This window comes from Medicago sativa, chromosome 8, assembly GCF_051527215.1.
Source record: "Medicago sativa cultivar Bolivia chromosome 8, Bolivia_mono, whole genome shotgun sequence".
NCBI classification, from domain to species: Eukaryota; Viridiplantae; Streptophyta; class Magnoliopsida; order Fabales; family Fabaceae; genus Medicago; species Medicago sativa.
This window is the reverse complement of record NC_140756.1, coordinates 86986871-87007670: the sequence shown is the minus strand read 5'-3', so window position 1 is coordinate 87007670 and position 20800 is coordinate 86986871. Positions and strand designations below refer to the sequence as shown.

The 20800-nt window shown below is 34.7% G+C and overlaps 1 protein-coding gene across 1 annotated transcript in view; it reads left to right on the top strand.

Moving 5' to 3' along the window:
• LOC146902774 (calcium-dependent lipid-binding family protein) overlaps positions 1–20800 on the top strand; it is a 50580-nt gene that overhangs the window by 12610 nt on the left and 17170 nt on the right. The window contains exons 13-38 of the mRNA XM_085732346.1: positions 450–542; positions 711–1059; positions 1376–1489; positions 1875–1970; positions 3653–3720; positions 4135–4255; positions 4333–4554; positions 4664–4891; positions 4993–5102; positions 6320–6416; positions 8566–8664; positions 8771–8911; positions 9408–9476; positions 10311–10781; positions 10885–11202; positions 11394–11525; positions 13040–13153; positions 13318–13502; positions 14312–14420; positions 14494–14637; positions 16515–16790; positions 16970–17641; positions 18322–18528; positions 19790–19893; positions 20253–20548; positions 20699–20783. Of these exons, the coding sequence (XP_085588472.1) occupies positions 450–542; positions 711–1059; positions 1376–1489; positions 1875–1970; positions 3653–3720; positions 4135–4255; positions 4333–4554; positions 4664–4891; positions 4993–5102; positions 6320–6416; positions 8566–8664; positions 8771–8911; positions 9408–9476; positions 10311–10781; positions 10885–11202; positions 11394–11525; positions 13040–13153; positions 13318–13502; positions 14312–14420; positions 14494–14637; positions 16515–16790; positions 16970–17641; positions 18322–18528; positions 19790–19893; positions 20253–20548; positions 20699–20783 (4920 nt within the window). The remainder of the gene's footprint in view (positions 1–449; positions 543–710; positions 1060–1375; positions 1490–1874; positions 1971–3652; positions 3721–4134; positions 4256–4332; positions 4555–4663; positions 4892–4992; positions 5103–6319; positions 6417–8565; positions 8665–8770; positions 8912–9407; positions 9477–10310; positions 10782–10884; positions 11203–11393; positions 11526–13039; positions 13154–13317; positions 13503–14311; positions 14421–14493; positions 14638–16514; positions 16791–16969; positions 17642–18321; positions 18529–19789; positions 19894–20252; positions 20549–20698; positions 20784–20800) is intronic.

Below are 20800 nucleotides of genomic sequence, written 5' to 3'. Positions count from 1 at the left end.
GAAGCTGGAAAATTATACAGCAAGATACTTGTGCTTAAAACACTCAAATATGTGTGTGCGTATGTGTGTGGTATTTTTGGAAGTACTTCAAATAAATCTAAACTAAATATGCCGCAAACTTAACCAAGGGAAGCCACCACACCTTTTAAAAGCGTGAAATTTGCTGATGTGATCAGCTCATACTTGCTCACAAAATAAAAATAAAATTCAACTCATACTTATTTCTGGAATTTTTTTGCTCACGAGTGCTCCCAAGAAGTTGAAACACTTGTTCATATTATTTAATTTGATTGTTTTTAAATTGTTTTTTATTTCATGTTATTTTCTTCATCTACTACTTGTAGAATGTTTAATTTTTTGGGTAACATTTTTTTTCTTTAATCAATATATGTTCACTTTATAAATGAATGTAATTTGCATGTTTGTCAATTTTTGCTTGTTATTTACAGGCTGCTAGCTCATGCCAAGGCTGAATCTGTGAAATCTAAGGTAGCTGCTGAAGAAAGGAAACTCAAGAACAAGAGCTGGTTTTCATTTAGATGGTATGTGGGAATTTCGCAGTTTTGCATACTCTTCCCACTTTCTAATTGGTTTTTGTTTTTGCATTTTGTGGAATGAATTTCAGCAACATTCTCAGGCCTTTCTGATATGTATTTCCATAGTATTAGTCTGTACAGATGAAGATTTACTGTAGTTCTATTCTTTTGTAGGTATGCTGACGCAGAAGATTCTTTGAGTGATGCTTCTGAGGAGCAACAACTTAAAGAAGAAAGATTGACTACTGAGGAATGGCAGGCAATCAATAAGTTACTAAGTTTTCAGCCCGAGGAGGAGTTGATACTACGATCTGCAAAAGATGCGCAGAATATGGTCCAGTTTCTGGTAACTGTATCTATTGGTCAGGCGGCTGCCAGGATTATCAGTGTGAATCAGGTGGAACTTGTATGTGGTCGTTTCGAGCAACTTGATGTGTCAACCAAGTTTAGGCATCACAGTGTTTACTGTGATGTATTACTAAAATTCTATGGCTTATCTGCTCCTGAAGGCTCACTTACCCAGGTTTGCTTCTTTTCCTTGGAAGTTGCATAATTATTTTGCTGAAATAACTATAGGTTATTTTGCAGACTTGAATAGTTTAAGTGTTTTATTACTCTGTATCTCTCTCCTTATACGCGCACACATATGTGCATGTATCTTATCCGTTTAACTTACATTTGAGTTCCTTTCTTCAAGCTCTACTATTTTGCCTACATTATTTTTTTAGGTGATCAAAATCCTATATCATGTGTTTTTTTATAATTGAAGTCTAACAACTGTTCTTTTTAGATTTTTTGTTTGTTCGCTAGTTCTTACTTCTTGGGAACTTGATGTGTAGAGTGTCTATAGTGAGCAGAAGGTGAATGCTTTAGTGGCTAGTTTTGTGCACTTGCCAATTGGGGAGAATATTGATTGGAGATTGTCGGCTACAATTGCCCCATGCCACGTTACGGTAATTTCTGAATGTTTAAGAGTGTGAAAAAGAAGTGTTTTAATTTTTCTATTTTCCCAAAAAATCCCTTATCTTCCTTTTTCCATGTACTTTTTCTTCTATTTTGTCATAAGATTTTCTTCTTTTATTGAATAAGATCCTTCTCTTGGTCTAATTATGAAACACTCCCACTTCCCCTAAAATAAAAATAAGCTTAGACCCATCATGAAATTAGAAAATCAACTCTGTACACGAGTTTCAATGAAAAGAATATTTCTGCAATGCATTTGGTATTGCATTTTAAATTTTAGACCCAGGTGTTACATTCTTTCTGAAGTGGAAAATTTGCACTGCTTAAAGGCTTGAAATCACATCATGGAGGGTTCTTTCTTACTCTTGTTTTCAGGTTTTGATGGATAGTATTGACCGCGTCTTTGAGTTTTTAAAGCGGAGCAAGGCAGTCAGTCCTACTGTTGCATTGGAGACAGCTACTGCTTTGCAGGTGATGTTATCCTTGTATTTGACTTTTGGATTATTTTTAATTCAAAAACTAAGTGATTGTAAAGGAAGCCACTGTTTGGATTCCTAAATTATTTCTCTGTTATAATATGTTTTGTTTGAGCTTTCGTTTCCATTTGATTATTATATTGAAGGATTCTTCAGACTTGCTGTCCTTGTGTTTGTGGCTTAAAATTGCTAACTTCCACTGCATTGTTGTATGCTACTGCTTTAAGTATTAGGTCTTGTGCGGTTATATAATTAGGAAGATTCAATATATACCCGTGGTCCCTAAAAGTAGGACATTTTTTTTTTTTTTTTTTTTTTTTGTGATTAGTCCATTTTCTTCTGTTTCATTTTTAGTCTCTACATTTAATTTATGTGTAACTTTACATTTTTGTCCTAAAACGTACGTCTTTTTAGTCCTTGTTGAGTTCATCAAACCAAAGAAGGATCCAGAAATATATTAAGCTGAGGGCTAAATTTTTTTTTTGACAAATAATATTATATAAAGATTGAAAAATTTAATTGTATACATCGATGATGTAAAACATTTTTTACACATGTATCCTATCAAATCATTCCATGATGCCAATTTTCTCGGTCAACTCCTAAAATATCTCTACAAATGTCTATTTGACATGATTTAATTGAATACATGTGTAAAAAAAGTTTATACCAATTGATATAAATTAATCTCAACATTTAATGGTAATAATACTTTAATAATATATATGTTATAGTATAATATATAATAATACTTTAAAAATATATATGTTATAGTATAATATAACACATAGTATTTTTTTGAAAGAATAACACATACAGTATTTTATATTGAATATAATGTATAGAAGTTATTAATTTTATATAGGCTGTGTTTATATATATGAGAATTAGAAGGAAAGAGGGGGGGGGGGGGGGGGGGGGGCATGCCCGCCCTCCTCTATATTCGTCCCTGCATAAAACACAACTTTTTGTTAATTGTAGGGATTAAAAATAAACAAAATTTGCATTGTGAAAAAACATAGAAACTCCATTACAAAGATGGAGGGAGTTTTTTTTTTTTTTTTTAATTAATTAAAGTGGCATTAATGACCATTTTACATCCGACCCCTAGGGGATTTAACTCGGTACCTTAGGTTGCAAGGCTAAGCTCATACCACTGAGATATCACCTCAAGTATAATTATGGAGATGGAGGGAGAGTTTTAAGAGAGGAGAGAAAACAGAAAAATTAAATCTGTAAACTTTTCTTAATTGGGACTATTACAAATTTTTTTGGTTACACAATATATTTTTTTGTTAGAATTGGGACTATTACAATGTGAACAGGGTCCAATTAAAAAATATTAATGTTTTAATTAAGGTGAATTTGGAAATGTGATGTGCTCATATTGAGTGTGACTTGAGTTCAAGTCTGAAATTTCTCAATTGGGTAGAGGCACTACGTGAGTTCCATTGTAAGTTTTTGCTGAGGTTGGTGATCTCTCTGGCCTTAGAAGAGGGTGTGCCTTCCTTTATCCAGACTTTTGCAGCAAATAAAATAAAATAAAACAATTATTTAAGGCAATATTATCACTTCAATTTTCGAATGTATTTTTCCCCAGCATGTATTGAATGGGGACCTGTTGTAGCTTTATACTCTTTCTGGCCTAACTTGTTTAACCGATAACTGGAAGGGCAGATGAAGTTTGAGAAAGTGACTCGTAGAGCACAGGAGCAATTTCAAATGGTTTTAGAGGAAAAAAGCAGGTATTCACCGTTATTACTTTGTTCTTTTTCTATTTTCTGGAATGTTTTTGCTTCATCTGTCTTTCCTGTTGTTTCGTTGATACCTCTTTTTTCAATGTTCATACCTATGAAAAAGTTAACAGTGTTCATGAAGCCAGTGATCCAATATGCTTGAATTATTAGATATCCTGAGTGAGATGTGGCCAGAACCAATATGCTTGAATTATTAGATATCCTGAGTGAGATGTGGCCAGAAGCTTTTCCTAAGGAATTTGTGAGGATTAAAATGGAAATGTATTCTTTTTTTTAAATGCTAAAGCATTATTCTTCACTTCGTGTTTTATTTTTTTCATTTCGTTTTCTTAGTTTTTTCTCTTAAATTGTACTAGTATATAATGCTCAATTATAGATTATTGTTTTTGACTGATTTTTCAGATTTGCATTTGATATTGATCTCGATGCTCCTAAAGTAAGAGTTCCTCTCAGAACTAGTGGTTCCGACAGATGTGATAGTCATTTTCTTTTGGATTTTGGTCATTTCACCCTACACACCGCGGTATGCTTCTTGAGTGACAAGATTTTAATTGTGATTATGGCCGTGGTATTTTCTTAAATTATTCAGTATTCTCACAGGAAAGCCAGTCTGATGAGCAGAGGCAGAATCTTTATTCTCGATTTTACATTACTGGACGAGATATTGCTGCATTTTTTACCGACTGTGGCTCTGATTTTGGGAGTTGCAGTTTGGTGAAGCCAAATTATGATAGCCAAATAATGAACTCATCCACTACCGAAAAAGAGGAAAATGTTTATTCTCTGCTTGATAGGTGTGGAATGGCAGTACTTGTTAATCAGGTTTGTTTATCATATTCATTCAAACTATTCTATAATCATTGTCTGTATGACACGTTAGTAAGCATATATCGTTCTTAACTTATCATGTTTCTGCCTGTGGTTACTCAAGATTAAAGTCCGTCATCCAAGTTACCCCTCCACGCTTATTTCCATTCAAGTGCCGAACCTTGGCATTCACCTTTCATCAGAGAGATATTTCAGAATCATGGAACTGCTGAACATATTATACCAGACTATGGAGATTTGTAGCCAGCCTGCGTCAGATAGTTTCCAATCTAAACTTACTCCTTGGGGTCCTGCAGATCTTGCCACTGATGGTAGAATTCTAGTGTGGAAGGTATTTCCATAATTCTTTGCAAATTCACTTATTTGTCATTTATTTCTAAGATATCAATTTGTTTTTTCCCAATAAATTGAAAATAATGTTTCATTGCATAGGGAATTGGCAATTCCGTTGCTACATGGCATCCTTGTTTCTTGGTGCTTTCAGGATCATATCTTTATGTATTTGAATCTGCAAAGTCCCAGAGTTACCACCGATACCTAAGGTTTTTTTCATCCTTTTCAGTTTTATTTGTTGGAAATTAATGCCAATGTTTTTTTAACAGAAGAATATTTTATTCAAGAAAAAAGAGGAAAACAACTCTTTTATGGAGGGTGTACTATCCTCCAGAATGGAAAAATTTACAAAGAATTATGAAAAAAATATTTTAGCAAGGCTGCCCCATTTGTTTTCTTGTCAGAAACTAGAACTTCCTTTAAAATAGCCATGATAAGAACATTCTATATTTGGAAGTTATGGGATAAAGTGGCCCCCTTAATGATATGGGGCCATGAGTCACCTCGCAATTGCACTGAAGAACTGCACATTGTCTTAAAAATGAACACTATTTTTTTGAATCTTTTTTGGTAAATTAAACAATCAAAAACTGCTTCAAAGTATAGGGGCACATCTACTTCCTACTATGAATCACAAGAATGGCTGCTTACAATAATATATATCGGGAGATAGATTAGGTTTATCCTTTTCTCATATAGATATGTAACGAAACAATTGTACATGGTTCAGGCCTTTTCCTGCATTTATTGAATTCATTGCTTTATAAAAAAAAAACATTAGAACTAATTTACCAACACTTGCTGCTAGAAACTGCTGGATATCACTTAAGGTAAATCTTCATGCCCTAGCAATGCTGACAGAATCAGTAAGTTCTACGATTCTGAATCTTCTAACTAAAAATAATACACCAGAAAAAACCAGAGCCTACTGTCTTTTGTATGGAGTCGTTGAGAAATCAGTGTAATTGAAGCAACTGAGTAGCTTTAATAATTTTTAAGCGCTATCGATTTGAAAGTCTAAAGGTAAATTAGAATCATGAATATAATATAAATTGGTTTTGGCCAAGTTACTAATTGGAAAGAGCTGATTATAGGGAGGGAAAATCATTTAAAAAACTGTCATTACCCAAATGAGTTGTTAAGCCATCTACAGATGTCCATGTTCTAATGATCTCTCATGGGCATGAGAGGGTATGTTGACTAAAGATATAGCCAAAGTATTCCTTATAAGGCTTGAGCTTGCTTTTGGGGTTGAATTAGGCCTTACCCTTATGCAATATTTTTGTATAGACCAAAGCCTATGTCTTCCAAATCTTCCAACTTTTTATTCTGCCTTCAGCTTTTACGAGTTTGCTGTTATACTACCTTTAAACAGAATTTGTTTTAATTTATTTTATATATGTAATTTTGTGCTTGGATTCTGCAGCATGGCTGGTAGGCAAGTCCTTGATGTTCCCCCAATGAATGTTGGCGGCTCCCCATTTTGTATTGCTGTAAGCACCAGGGGAATGGATATTCAGAAGGTAAGCTAAATACGTTCCGGTAATCTTGAGATATGTATGGTGTTTCATTTCTAAAATTGTTCCTATTTTTTCCACTACTGTTCATTACGAACTCTCATTCAACACTTAGCTCTGTTTGGATAACATCAAACTAACGGAGCGGAACGAAACGGAATGGAATGGAACATGGAATAAAGATTACATTCCATTGTTTGGATATTTTATGACGGAATGAAACTAATTTCCTACTCCATTATTTGGAAAGTGGACGGAATGGAATGGGTTATAACTTTTTTATTTCATTTTTACCCTTTAGTTCAAAAGCATCAAATTTGTTGAATTGTCAATTCAATTTAATTGATGTTTGGTTATTTTGCCATCGTTCATGAGTAGTACCTTAATAAACGAGTACCGGAACAAACATGAGTAGCACCACAAATTTAATATATTTTGCCAAAGCTTTTTTTTAACCACCACCTTCATATTCATGAGTCCTCAAAGTCAATAACAACAAAAAATGTAGAGTACTGATTTTTTAATTTTTAATTTTTATTTGAAGGAAAAGTACTGGTTAGTTAGAATTGAAAATAACTGTGCAATGCATAAAACTACACAATTTAAATATTGAAATCAAATTAACGGAAAATTAAGCTTGACAGCAATGTTATAACGGTGCTATTTTACGCAATTGACAACATGGATTAATGTCGACAAAAACACAGAACAAGAGACTTCATAAATCCAAGGTGTCTATAACACATCATGTCATGCACCTACATCTATGTTGGTGTGCGTGTGTACGAGATAATAGCTTTGTATATTTAAATAAATATATACATAACCAAAATCATTTATGCCTAAACATATAGAGAGGAATTCTGAAATGAAAGAAAGCATTTCTACTATGCGGCACAATTAGTAGAAAAGGTATGGGCAAAGTTGTAATTGTATTATTAACGTGTTCCATTCTATTGGATACACCCCGAATTGGGAGGAATGACAATTTGGCTAAATGGGTGGTATTGGATGGAATGAGTTCCATCACACTCCATTCCATCCCACTCCTTTTTTACAAAACCAAACAATGGAACATGCTTCCATCCCAATCCATTCCATTCCACCACTCTCCATCAATCCAAACTGCGGAAGGGACCTAACCAGAGCTCTGATACGATCTTAGAACTTGTGATTGTGCCTAGCACAGCACCACAAACCGGCTTGTGAGGTGAGGATTTCACCCACTTATAAACACTTATTCAGGCCATCTCTCAACTGAGGTAGGACTCCAACAGAGACCATACTCTATTTATCAAACATTGTGTCCGGGGGAGTGACAGTTGTGTTGGTTTATGCGGACGACATTATAGCGACATGTGATGATGAAGAGGAGCAACAACTGTTAGGCCAACACTTAGCCAAGGAAGTTGAGATTAAGACCTTGGGAAAATTGAAGTATTTTCTGTTGGAATGGACTGAAACAGTCCTGAAAACTCTGCATATACATGGATAATTGTGGCAGAGTTAACATTAGTGTAACCATTTCAATCAAATTCAGTTTAACCTTTTTTGTATTCCTCTCTCAACCTATCAACTCTAATACCCCGATGAAACAAGACCAGATGACCTACCTTTATGCTTTGATCACATCTTTTTTTTTGAAGGAAAGTAGCTTTATAGCTTTTCATTTGATATTAAAGACCAAATACAAGGTGGAACATTATCAAACACATTGGACTAGATAAGGACAAGGCCTTTCGAGCAAGAGTATGAGCGACCTCGTTCGCTTGTCTCCGACTAAACTCTACCTTAGAGTTTTCAAAAAACAAATTATGACACCGTCTACAATCATCAATAATTGCTCCAAACTCGGAGATATCGCTACTACCATGATTATAATAATCTGCAACCTTCTTGGCATCCAGCTCGAAATCTACATTTCTTAGTTGCAGGCTCTGCACCCAATACATAGCATGCGACAGCCCCATGGCTTCTCCTAAGTCTGACGAGCACATCTTTTGGTTTCTGATTTTTAAATAAAAAGTAGGGGATCAAACATTAAATTTTGGTTCAGCTGCTAGAAACTTCGTATAGGTAACCATTGTGAATAGGTATGCTTGTTTTTTAACTGGCTCTGCATGACTGACTCTTTGATATATGATTTTCCTTCCAGGCTCTGGAATCTTCTAGTACCTGGATCTTAGACTTTCGGGAAGAAGAGGAGAAGGGTTGCTGGTTTAAGGGACTCATCCAAGCTACATATCAAGCTTCAGTAAGACAGCCTTAGTATGCTTTTTTCACATTCATTTTGCTTTGATAAGTTATTATATCCTTGATCTTCATAGTTAATTTCTTAGATGTATACACTTTGCTTGCAGACTCCTCTATCAGTTGATGTGCTAGGTAACTCTGAGGGTGCTACTGCATCCTACAATGTTCTTAATAACACAAATTCAAAAACAGCTGATATTGTTATAAATGGGGCATTGATGGAAGCCAAACTGTTTGTATATGGAAAGGTTTGATACATTCCTTTTTAGGCTTTTTCTGGCACAAGCATGAAAAATGATTAGTGTAATATGTACACGAGCGCACACACATCTTTCATGTTGTTACTTTTTATCACATTCCCAAACTATGCCTGTCCTGTATTGAATCGAGAGAGTTTTCTAAGTAAAACTGTTTAAACTGAAAGTTACTATGTATTTATCTGTGAGTACAGCTGTATTTATAGTCTCTGAAGATTGTAAGACAAGCCACCGTATAACATAACTGAACTATCAACTGCCACTGACTAACTAATTTGTCAAGTATTAATGATTCTTGAGGATTCTGAATACAAGCTTGGCATTTATAGTGCCTAGCAGCTTAACTAACACACTAACAGAAAGGTAGTTATGACAGTTGTCTGCCAACTAATCAAAATAAACTTAAACAACAATGAATATTCTAGAAAACCTATTATCAGTAATATCTGACATATGTGGAAATGTATGTGTTTTAATGTATGTGCAGGCTGGAAACACGACTGATGGAAATCTTGATGAGTCTCTTATTCTTGAAATTGTTGCAGATGGGGGAAAGGTTTGTTTGTATAAGATTCTACATTTGGTTCTTAGATCGATATAATCTTGAATTGGAACTTCCCTAGACTGGTTAACTCTTTTGATTGTCTTTTTATGCATTTTTTGTCCTTATGTATAAGAATGTGGGCAAGTGTCTGTAGGTTTCAGTGACATTTTGTGTTTAGTATTACGCATATATTTTTCGATTTCAACAGGAACTTGTGTATTTATTTAATCTGTTTTATGTGTCCGAAGGGGGAGCCTTGGCGCAACGGTAAAGTTGTTGTCACGTGATTGAAAGGTCACGGGTCCAAGTCCTAGAAACTGAATTTGCTACTATATTCTGGGTGAACTTGATTTTTTTTTTCAGATTGCGATAATTTTTCTTAATCTGCTTAGTTGAATTAGCTCCTAGCAGAATGTTTAATTTGATTGCAAGGAGAATAAATGTAAAATGCATTTTACAAAGGTGAGTAATTAAGTTATTTCTACAACTAAAAATTTCCAGTACAAGGTGACCAATTTACAGGAAGAGAGGAACACGCCTTCAGTATTAGAATGTGCTTGGCATACTACTTTGTACTCCTTGAAGTTATTAAATTTCCTCCAACGAAACTACAATACTTAGTAGTGGACCTCCTGCCATCAACTGGCCCTGCATAGTCAGCATCAATATCAGTCTCAATGATTACATTGCCATTATTTTTATATAAAATTTCTCTTATGAAGTTTTTTGAGTTGTTGCTCTTTTCCAACAAAATTATTCCAATTTAGTAGCATGTTTGGCATTTTGCTTCTTTTGTATATCTGACCTAGAAACGAAGTCATTTGTGGTTACTGTTTTGCCTCCCAGGTGCATGTCATTCTTGCAGATAGTGATCTGACAGTGAAGATGAAATTGCATTCTTTAAAAATTAAGGATGAACTTCAGGGTCGTCTATCTGTATCTCCACAATATCTAGCTGTTTCAGTCTTGAAGAATGAAACTTTATGTTCTTCCTCCGACTCCCATGGGAAGGACAATTCATTTGGGATTCCCGATGACGATGATAGCTTTATGGATGCATTATCAGACTTCATTTCTCAAACAGACGGAGGACATTCTTTACATAATATGGAGTTGGATCAGCAAGGATTGATGGGGATTGCTTCTGATTTTGAGTCTCTTGAAAGTTTAATTCATGAAAAAGAAATCGAAACTGGAAATAGTACTCCTCATGAGGAATATTATGAGGCAGAGGGAAGTGATACTTCAAATTTTGTATCTATGTCTTTCTCAACAAGGAGCCCTGGCTCACCTGATTATGATGGTATCGATACACAGGTACTTTAACGAGGATTGTTAACATTGAATCTGATTTTCAGGTCTTCTCTTCTATGTAATGAGATACAATGCTGTATTTACATTTCTGTTTGTTCATCTTCAGATGTGTGTTCGTATGTCCAAGCTGGAATTTTTTTGCAACCGACCCACAATTGTTGCATTGATAAGTTTTGGCTTGGATATAAGCTCAGGAAATAAAGTGACAAGTGATGCAGACACTTTGAAAACTTCTCCAGAGAGACCTTTAGTAAAGGAAAGGACTGATGAAAAGGGCCGCGTTAGAGGATTATTAGGATTTGGTAAAGAACGTGTAGTATTTCATTTGAACATGAATATGGACAGTGTAACTATTTTTCTTAACAAGGAGGATGGTTCTCAACTTGCCAAGTTAGTACAAGAAAGTTTCCTGATGGATCTCAAGGTAATGACTTACTTTCTAATAGTTGGTCTTATCGCCTTCCTCTCTCCTTTGGCTTTCTATTCATAACTTGTTTCTTATCTTTTTTAAAATTATTCTTTTCCAGTAATTGTTGCTCTGGAAGCATAGTTTTTTTTTCTTTCCATTTGTTGTCATATCTGAAAAATCTAAAATTGTTTATTTCTCTTATGAAGGTTCACCCAAGTTCTCTTTCTATTGATGGAACATTAGGCAATTTTAGACTATGTGATACGTCTCTCGGGTCAGATCAATGTTGGGATTGGCTTTGTGACATTCGAAATCCAGGTGTTGAATCCCTTATAAAGGCGAGTTTTCTTTTCCATGTGTCTGTAAAATTCCACTGCTCTACATAAGCTTAACTGTTTTAAATAGCTGTTTGATTTTGACATCAGTCATACATTTCAATTGACAATATAGCTTTTGACTGATTAAAATTAGCTTTTAACGGCTTTTGAAAAGTTTAAATTCGAAACAATCTGCAAACTATTTTGACAGAATAAAACTTGCTAGTTAAGATAGAGAATAGTTCTCAATATTTTTTATATGAAATACAGGCTAGAATTGAATTATATGGGCTAATGACTGATATCTAACACTCTGATTTTCGTAATGTAAATATTGCTATGATCATGGGATTTCTTTTGTACAGATTAACGAATATTATAGAATTTGATGTTAGTTGTGTGAATTCTGTGTAAATACTGAGATAACAACACTTGTATTTACATTGGTTTGACAATAAATGCATTAACTGCTTAATAAGTAAGCACTAGGCTAGGAAGTTGTATATTGTAGGAGTAATAACAATCAATCTAGAAAGTTGTACAATTAAAGGAATATCTTAAGATTCTTAATTTTAACAAATACAACAGGCTGAGAGTTAATCTTATAAAGCTATTCTGCAACAAGTCATTATTCTCAACTTGGGACCATAGCTAACGATCAGTGGCCCTGCTAATAGTACTAAAACCCTAGCTGTAAAGTCCAAAAAATTCTAGCTGCTCCGTTGGCTGTCCAGAAGTAGCGGCTGATGCAGTTTGGAAATCTGTCCTTTTCTCTCACATATCGTCGAACGTCCCTGTGCAGCTTGAAAGTCCACCTGTACGGGGATTCACTCTTCCCTCTTGAGCACTAACGACATCACCATTTTAGAGGCATAGAATTACGAAAATTCGGATCCACAGAAACAACAAAAGTATAAAACCCAGCAGAGGCCGTGGAAGCTGTTGCATTTCTCCTTGGTGGCCATTCTTTAATAATGTGGCCTTTACTGCAGAAGTTGCAAAACTTTTTAGGACAATGGGAAGCAAAATGTCCAAGAGCTTTGCACCAACATTGGACAATACAAATGTCACTACCTCGAGGTCTTCCCTGTACACATATGCCACAGGGAGAGAGGCAAATTTCTTTTGTTCCACGGCTCTTTTGCGGTTGAGTTAGACCCAAATTCTGGTATTAGAGCTGGACTTTGCAGGCAATGTAGGATTAGAGTTCAGCTCACACTAACCGTGAGGATGGGTATTGAAATCATTTGGACACTTCGTCCTATGTGTTAGCTTTTGTGAGTGAGACCCAAACACATTTAACAACAATAAGTTTTAACTTGAAATTATTTTATGATAATTTTTCAAGTTAAAGTAATGCTTGGTCATTCTTGTTATCATTTATATGCTTTAAAGGGAAATTTTACTGATTTGTTTTTGTGTACAACGGTCACAATGAAATTTGAACCTTCAACCTCATTCAATTCCCTCACCACTAGCTCATTACTCTGGGTGTCTTCATTCAAGTTATTTATATTTGAATTTTTTTTTTCCAGTTCAAATTTAATTCTTATAGCGCCGAAGATGATGATTATGAAGGATATGACTACAGCTTGGAAGGTCAACTTTCTGCTGTTCGCATTGTTTTCCTTTATAGATTTGTGCAAGAGGTACGTTTAGAAAATTCAATAAACTTGGTCTCAAATTAAAATTTATGCTTTTCTCCTGCTTTGAGAATTTTAAATCTGTGTGGTCTATGGGTTCATCCACGTTGATATATTTCCTTGTCTAACAAAAAGAAATTACAAAAGTCGATTATGCTTTACTTCTGTAGATAACGGTGTACTTTATGGAACTGGCATCCCCTCATACGGAAGAAGCAATCAAACTTGTTGATAAAGTTGGAGGATTTGAATGGTTGATTCAGAAATACGAAATAGATGGAGCTACTGCATTGAAGCTGGATCTTGCACTTGATACACCAATTATCGTTGTTCCAAGGAACTCAATGAGCAAAGAGTGAGTGGATCTATAAATCTGTTTATGGAATGTAATAGCAATCTTTTCTTTTCCAAAGTGGTTGGATATTTTGTATGATGGTCTAGGCAATTAGTGTAAAACTCCACTTATAGTTGAGAAGAAACTGCATTATGCGAATATTGACAAAATTAACTGTCGCATCAAATTACATCAAGTGTGAAAATTTGATAGGACTGTTGATAGGGGCAGTTTCTTTAATTCAGGATAAAGGAAGGCATAAGACTTAACATATCAATATTAAGATTCAACAGATCAATTTAAGGTTTTAATGGAAACATTACGTTAAATTATTGGCATATCTGTAAATACAGATCAATTGGTGGATGTTACTTTTTTTTGTTTGTTAATTTTAGATGGGTTTATAATGACGTCTTCCTCTAATCGCATATTGGAAAGGGAAACAATTGTACTAGAAGCATATAGAGGCAGAAAGAATTGAATTCAAGGCTAATTATTTTTACAGCATATCTTTTGTTCAGTTTCCACTCTTCTTCCTTTAAGGAACTTGCTTCATCAAAATTAGTAACTTTTTATGTCTAAAACACCCCGTCATGCAAGTGTCCTTTATGTTTGAGGGATGTACCATGTGTATGTTTACTGTATGTTATGCTAAAATTCAAGGTAAGTTATGGCCAGGATTGAAGACCTATCCACTTAGTCGTATAGACTTTGATACTATACCATACATGATACATCAATTCTTCTAATAGTCTAAGCTATAAGGTGAAAGATCATGAATGGTTTTTGTATCTTAGAACCTGAAATGTAATTGCTTTATTCACTTCCAGTTTTATACAACTTGATCTGGGAAAGCTTCAGATTAAAAATGAATTCAGTTGGCATGGATCTCGAGAAGAAGATCCTTCAGCTGTGCATATTGATGTTCTTCATGCTCAGGTACAGATTTCCCGTCATATGACCTATCGCGATTAAAATGATTGACATATTCCTGACTCCATATGAATTACAGATTCTGGGAATTAACATGTCTGTTGGAATTGATGGTTGTCTTGGAAAACCAATGATACGGGAAGGTCAAGGACTTGATATATTTGTTCGTCGAAGTTTGAGGGATGTTTTCCGTAAAGTTCCGACATTTTCGCTCGACGTGAAGGTAACTTCAAATCCCAATTTCTAATAGTTGTATTTTATTTCCTTCAAAATGTGTAAAACTACATTTCTTCCAGATGTTTATATGAATTGATAAGTGTGGTGAAATGTCAGAATTTTCAACGCTTTTTCAACCAAAATGAAAAAAGTACAAGAAATATATCTTTTTGAGGAAGTTTCAAGATAAGATTTATTAATATTTTCTGGTAAAGCTGCATAAACTATGATTTAGATATATCAGAAGTTGCGTGTTTTGAAAAAAGGAGAGGAAGTTATTGTATTAGAAAATTTTAAAGTTGAGGGTATGTATGAGGCTATTGTACCTGTAATTAGGAGAGGGAGAAGAGTTAACATAGAATGCTGACCCCCAATTATGAACAAACAAAAATAATCTATGATTAACAAAGAGTTGTAAAGATTATGCCAAAATCCTCATTTTCGTGGGAATATACACTCTGTTGACCTATCTGCTGACCTAAGATGATATATATATATATATATATATATATATATATATATATATATATATATATAGAGGACATATCAAATGAGAGGGGTTTTATTGTGAGAGATGAGAGGATTAAACCATAGCCCTTAGATCAATCTTAATGGTTCACATTTTTTATACGCTCTCTCTTTCTTTGCATATGGGATTATTCTTTCTTCTTCTTCTCCCTATTCCTCAAGATTCAAGTACAGACTTTTCCCTTACATCACATCTCCCAACTATTTGATTACTAGAAAACGTATAATTGGAGACTCAATTAGACATCATATAAAAGTCTTGCTGAATTTTATTTGGGATTTAAAGCGACAACTAATTGTATTATTATATTTTAATCAAAAGAAAAATTCATAAAATTAGATCAAGAAACTCCAAAATCCAGCATCAATGGGTGTCACTCATAAAGATATAATTAGACCAAGAAACTCCAAAATTAGATTCATGAAATCAGACCCAAAAACTCCAGAAACTCCAAAACCAGTCATCAATGGCTGCCATATATATAAAAGAGAGACAAAGAACACAATCACCCATCGCCTAATTTTTCGAATCGCCCAATACCGTGATTCTCTGTGGCCGAAAACTGATTCTACAAATAGGGATTGAAATTCATCATGGTGAATCAACGTGCATTGAGTTGCTCCTGAAAATACGGCGTCGTCGCAGCTGGGCGTGAGTCAAAGTTGTTGTTAAGACTTCAACAAACAAAACAAACTAGAACGATTTGAGGTTTTAGGAGCATATGAAGGATTCAAGGTGTTGATTGTTGAAAGATGGTGAGTTTGGTTTGGAATATGAGGAATTGGAAAAGTCTGAGAGAAGAGAGAAGACGCGTTAAAAGACAAGGACGCTGAAATTCCACTACAGTTATGCAAATTACATACCACAAGAAAGATTAATTTGAGGGTTGTGATTTAACCCTCTCATCTCTCACATTAAAACCTCCTCTCACTTGATACACCCTCTATATATAGGGCATATCAAGTGAGAGGAGTGTTTATTGTGAGAGATGAGAGGAATCATTAATAACCATCAGATCTACATCAACGGTTGGCATTTAGTTAGTCACTACAGATTTAGTCACATTGTATCCCTCAATCTTCTTCTCCGTCTCTAAATCGCACAATGCTTTCATATCATAAGTACCTATGATTTCATGCTTTAATTATTGTATTTCACTAAAAAAATCCAAATTTTGTTATATCCATTTTAAAGCTTAGGGTATATCATGTATTTGTCTGAAAATATGAAGTCTTCTCAATATCTAAATCCCACAATGATTTCATGTCGTAAGTACCTGCGATTGCATGCTTTAATTCTTGTATTTCACTAAAAAAATCCATATCCTTCAGTTAATTTTATGATCACTTGAGCAGGTGGATCTATTGCACGGGGTAATGTCCGATAAAGAATATAAGGTGATTTTGGATTGTACAACCATGAATTTATCAGAAGAACCAAGGCTTCCTGCTAGCTTTCGTGGTGGAAAATCTGGTTCAAAGGATACTATTAAGCTTCTGGTTGATAAGGTTAACCTGAACAGTCAAAATCTATTGTCACAGACCGTTACGATTATAACTGTTGTGGGGAACCATGCCTTGCTGGAGCTTTGTAATGGTACTGATGGGGAGTCGCCATTGGCTCATATTGCGGTGAGTATTTATATTTATATGATTCACTTGTCTATATATACAAATGAAGTTGTTTCCATGACAGTTTCTTAGTGATTTGATTTTAACTAAATGAATGAGTTTTTTTGTCAGCTTGATATGTCTGAATTTTATGTGCTAACCTTTCATTCTCATTTCTTTAATTGGGATTATTTATGCAGCTGGAAGGTCTCTGGGTTTCATATCGTATGACATCTTCATCAGAGACAGACTTGTTTGTGACAATTCCAAAATTTTCCATACTAGATTTTCGTCCTGATACGAAACCTGAAATGCGCCTGATGCTTGGATCATCTACTGATGCTTTCAAACAAGCTTTTACTGTAAAGGTTCCCTTTTTGTTTAACCCAGGCAGCTTTCGGAGGACAACCAGTGAAGCTGGAATAGATAATATGCCCATTTCAACAATGTTCTTGATGGACTACAGGTGGCGTATGTCATCCCAATCATTTGTAATTCGTGTGCAGCAACCTCGAGTCCTTGTTGTGCCCGATTTTCTTCTTGCAGTGGCAGAGTTTTTTGTGCCTGCTTTGGGAGCACTCACTGGAAGAGAGGAAACAACAGATCCAAAGAACGACCCGATTAGCAGAAACAGTAGCATAGTGCTGATGGAAGCAGTTTACAGGCAGGAAGAGGATGTGGTGCACCTCTCCCCATCTAAACAATTAGTTGCAGATTGGGTAGGAATTGATGAATATACATACGATGGCTGTGGAAAGGTTATTTGTTTATCTGTTGAAACAGATACAAAAGAAGTCCGCAGTACAAGGTTTAGACCAATTATAGTCATTGGACGCGGCAAAAGATTGCGATTTGTTAATGTAAAAATTGAGGTAATACGCTTCCCGTTAATCAGGAAGTTATTTCTTCTAATTTCATGTTTATACTTTAGGGCAAAATTAACTCTTTAAAGTGCCTTCAGGAATTGAAATATTTCACAATGTGATTAATACTGATGATACTTTGCAAAATGTATATCTTCAATGTCACGTGTGCTAAGTTTTCACAAATATCTTGTTTGCTCAGATTTTGAAGCACTTTTTATTGAATATGGTCAATTGTTTAAGTAGAACCTTGAAGGGGAAATGGTTTGTTGTAGTATTTAATATTTGATGTTCTTCAATGTTTTCAATGGAGAGCAACACTTGGTGTTTTTAAGACATTTAATTTGTTGGTAGGGTAGGTTGTTGTGAGTGTTTCTCTTCAAGCTCTGTGTTACATTTGTTGGTTCCTGCTGTTTAATTTTTTTCACCATGTTAAGGGGAATGTCTCGTGTCATCTTTATCTCTACTGTTTAATTTTTTTCACCATGTTAAGGGGAATGTGTTGTGTCATCTTTATCTCTACTGATATCTTTCTTTCTTAAGGTTTCTTCGTTGGTCAAATAGGGCCAGAGAAATAGGCCATAAATACTGAATATTAGGGAATAAGAATTTCTAAAAAGCATTTATTGCCCTATTAGATATAGGAGTTGCTGCATATTAGAAACTGACATTTGTCATTTATCTATCAGAATGGTTCTCTGCTAAGGAAGTATACGTACCTGAGTAATGATAGCAGCTACTCAATCTCTATTGAAGATGGTGTTGACATTGTGGTTCCAGGCAATTTGTCTTCTGGTGATGACAAAAGCCTTGACACCATGAATCAAACGTCAGGGTCTTCCTTAAATTCTCAGAGTGAATCAAACGAAACTCAAAGTTTTACGTTTGAAACCCAGGTAATATACTTCACGTTTCCAAGAATAAAACGCACAATGCTTCGAATGGCACAATCACATATGCCCAAAGACCTTACATCTTAATTGGATCCAGTGTTGTCGATCCCACCATACCATTACTTTGCAGGGCCATCATATCGAAATATGGCTGAAAATCCTGGCATATCGGCCAAAATTGGGCATGGCGGAGAGCCCAAAAACCGCCACTGATATCCGCCATGACTGATATTTGACTACACCGATTGGATTTCTTTGCATGTTTGTGATTTGTCGATCAAGATGTGTGCATTGGATCTTTGCTGTTTCTGGTTATCAAAACCATTTTCAAGCGATATCTAGTCATGTTGTACTTTGTTCAGGATTTCATGTCGACGTTTCTTCAAATTCCATTTCATAGACAATGAGTTGCCATGCTTCCACATGACTTTTTTTTTCCTTTCTGAATCACATAATAACTTTTTTTATTCCCTCTGCTGAAAATAGTTTTTACACAAGGCAAGTGTAATGATAAGCCGTTAATTTATGATGAATTATAATTTTATATTGTGATCTGAAATTTGGGCATGTTTAATTATCAATTATCTATAATTTGATCATTTAAGTTTACTTGTTTTGAGCTATCTTATCTCTCAACTGGATTATGACTAGATATCTCTTCTGGAGGAATTATTGTGCTTTAAGATTGTATTGCTTCTCCTAGTAATGTTTTTGCTATCTGAGGCTCTATTCGAAACATAATATGTCTAAGCTATTAGTCTATGTCATACTGAATCAACAATTATCCTTGATTATTTTCTTTAACAATCAAAGTCGAAGATAAGAACCTACAAAAATGCTGTATTTATTTATTTATTGTAGGTAGTTTGCATTGCATTTTTGCTGTGTTTTCCCTTTTCGATAGAACACATTGAAAATAACTTTACTTATTTGTCTAGCTTCAAATCATGTCAACAACTACCCACCACTTGAAGATTTAACATCTTTCATTTTCCATTATCATTGATTAGTTTCATAAACAATCAAAGTCGAAGATAGGAAGTTCCAAAAATGGTTTATTGTTTATTGTAGATAGTTTGCATTGCATTTTTGCTGTGTTTTCCCTTTTCAATAGAACGCATCGAAAATTACTTTACTTATTTGTCTAGCTTTAATTCATGTGCACAACTACCCTCCCCTTGAAGATTTGTCATCTTTCATTTTCCATTTTGCTTTTTAGATTTTGGTGTTCTTTTGTCTAAAGGCTGCTTTGCTTTTCTGTTAGGTTGTTTCTTCTGACTTCACCTTCTACGATGGTACTAAGTCGTTTCTCGATGATTCATCTTACAGTGAGAAGCTTATTCGTGCAAAGTTGGACCTTAGCTTCATGTGAGACGTTTTTGCTGACATTTTATTTTCTTGGGAAAATTATTGTTTAGGAATTCTTGACAAAAATATATTCAGTTCACGAACAATTAACAAAGTGATTAATCATGCCATTATACTTTGTCCATTAACCACTAATTAGACACCGTCTTATTTAGTTAATTGTTCCTCAATTGGAACTATTATTGCCAAGAATTCCCATATTTAATTCTCCTAATTTTCTTTCTATCAAAACCTTCAATATCAGCTCAGTTGAGCTAAGCAGTGTTCAATTTCACTTCTTTTCGTTAATACATTCTTTAAAAATTGAATGAGTTTCTCAGCAAGCATTTGATCTGCAACTTTCCTGTTTATTTGAGTAGGTATGCCTCAAAGGAAAAAGACACTTGGATTAGAGCCCTGGCGAAGGATTTTACTGTTGAAGCTGGTTCTGGTCTTGTCATTCTAGATCCAGTGGATATTTCTGGGGGATATACATCTGTGAAGGATAAAACAAATATATCTTTGCTTTCAACGGACATCTGTATTCATCTTTCACTTAGTGCTATTTCTCTTATACTAAATCTTCAAAGTCAGGCATCTGCTGCATTAAATCTTGGAAATGCAACTCCCCTAGTTCCATGTACCAACTTTGATCGAGTTTGGGTGTCTGAAAAAGGTTTCTTCTTAATTAAATGCAATAGCCTGATCACAATATTTTCTTATTTTCGTGTATTCAGTTTATCCGCTTGAACATTATGTTCTATGCTATATATATAATTGAGAAAATAGGCTTTTACAATGAACTATTTGGTCTTCTCTCTTTCAGAGACAGGTCCCAACAATAATATTACCTTTTGGAGGCCTCAAGCTCCTGCCAATTATGTTATATTAGGAGATTGTGTGACATCGAGGTATACCTTTTTTTTCA